The sequence below is a fragment of the Emiliania huxleyi genome (genome assembly GCF_000372725.1).
Source record: "Emiliania huxleyi CCMP1516 unplaced genomic scaffold EMIHUscaffold_7088, whole genome shotgun sequence".
Classification (NCBI taxonomy): Eukaryota; Haptophyta; order Isochrysidales; family Noelaerhabdaceae; genus Emiliania; species Emiliania huxleyi.
Genome location: NW_005196691.1, coordinates 1 through 944, shown reverse-complemented (window position 1 = coordinate 944; position 944 = coordinate 1). Strand labels below are relative to the sequence as shown.

The window sequence follows — 944 nt, the reverse complement described above, 5'->3', positions numbered from 1 at the left end:
TCGCCTTGGCGGCATTCCATGCCGGTGAGAACCTTCCCCCAGCACTCGGCCATGTCCGCATTCGGCTACGCGTCCGCGTGGAAGTTCTGATGAGTCTCCGAGACTCCGCGTTCGCCCGCGTATAAGGATTTTGTCCCCCTTTCGTCGTACGTACTTTTAGCTTACTGGGAGAAAAGAGAGACTCTCTCTCTTTCGTCTGATGTTGAATGCGTGCATGGTGGATGCACAAAAAGTTGAGCTTCTGGGATGAAACAGGTACGGCTCTAAATCGAACGCGTAACGAGTGGCACGAGCGTCTAACGTACGCGGTGTACGGCTTTACGGCTTTTTAGTTTTTTGTTTTTACACGAACACGTCTCACGTGTGGGTCACGCTCACGGGACACGGCGGTCCTGTTGGTCAGCCTGTTCCTTTTTACCCATCTCACAGTAGAGCGGTGTCCGTTTTTATTTATTTCGTGGCGTGTAGTGATGGTGATGCACATGCGTCACAGAGTGCGCCCACAGAGACCCGGCGGCGATGATGTGATATATGTGTTCCTAGCTCCCCTGAGCGACTACCCGCACGCGCACGGGCCTCGCGACACCCCCGCCGCGCTGCGATACCGAGCGTGTACGCGCGGACTCGGCGGGCCCCGACAGATGGTAGCGCCCCCTCCCACCGGCGCCGACTTTGCCGGCGGCACTACAGGATGCGCGCGGCGAGCTCCTCGAGCTTTTTGGAGATCTCGGCGGGCGTTCGGTCGAGGTCGTCGGCTATCGTCTTCTGCTCGGCGGCGGGCAGCGAGTTGAAGAGCGTCAGGTAGTCGCCGTCGACGCACGCCTTGACGGGGAAGTAGGCGGAGCGGAAGAAGAGCTGCTCGCGGCCGCAGAGCGGCGGCGCCTCCTGCCGCACGTGCATCTCGAGGGCGGTGAGCAGCTCGACGTCCTCGCGCGAGGTGAGCG

The 944-nt window shown here is 60.5% G+C and overlaps 1 protein-coding gene across 1 annotated transcript; it reads right to left on the bottom strand.

Annotated features, from left to right (window-relative positions):
• Positions 1-687: 687 nt before the first annotated feature.
• EMIHUDRAFT_50665 (hypothetical protein) lies at positions 688-867 on the bottom strand (the record flags this gene model as incomplete). The annotated part of the gene is made up of 1 exon (XM_005761498.1): positions 688-867. A coding segment is annotated over one exon (180 nt), but the record flags the coding sequence as incomplete, so codon positions are not given.
• Between the last annotated feature and the right edge of the window lie 77 nt (positions 868-944).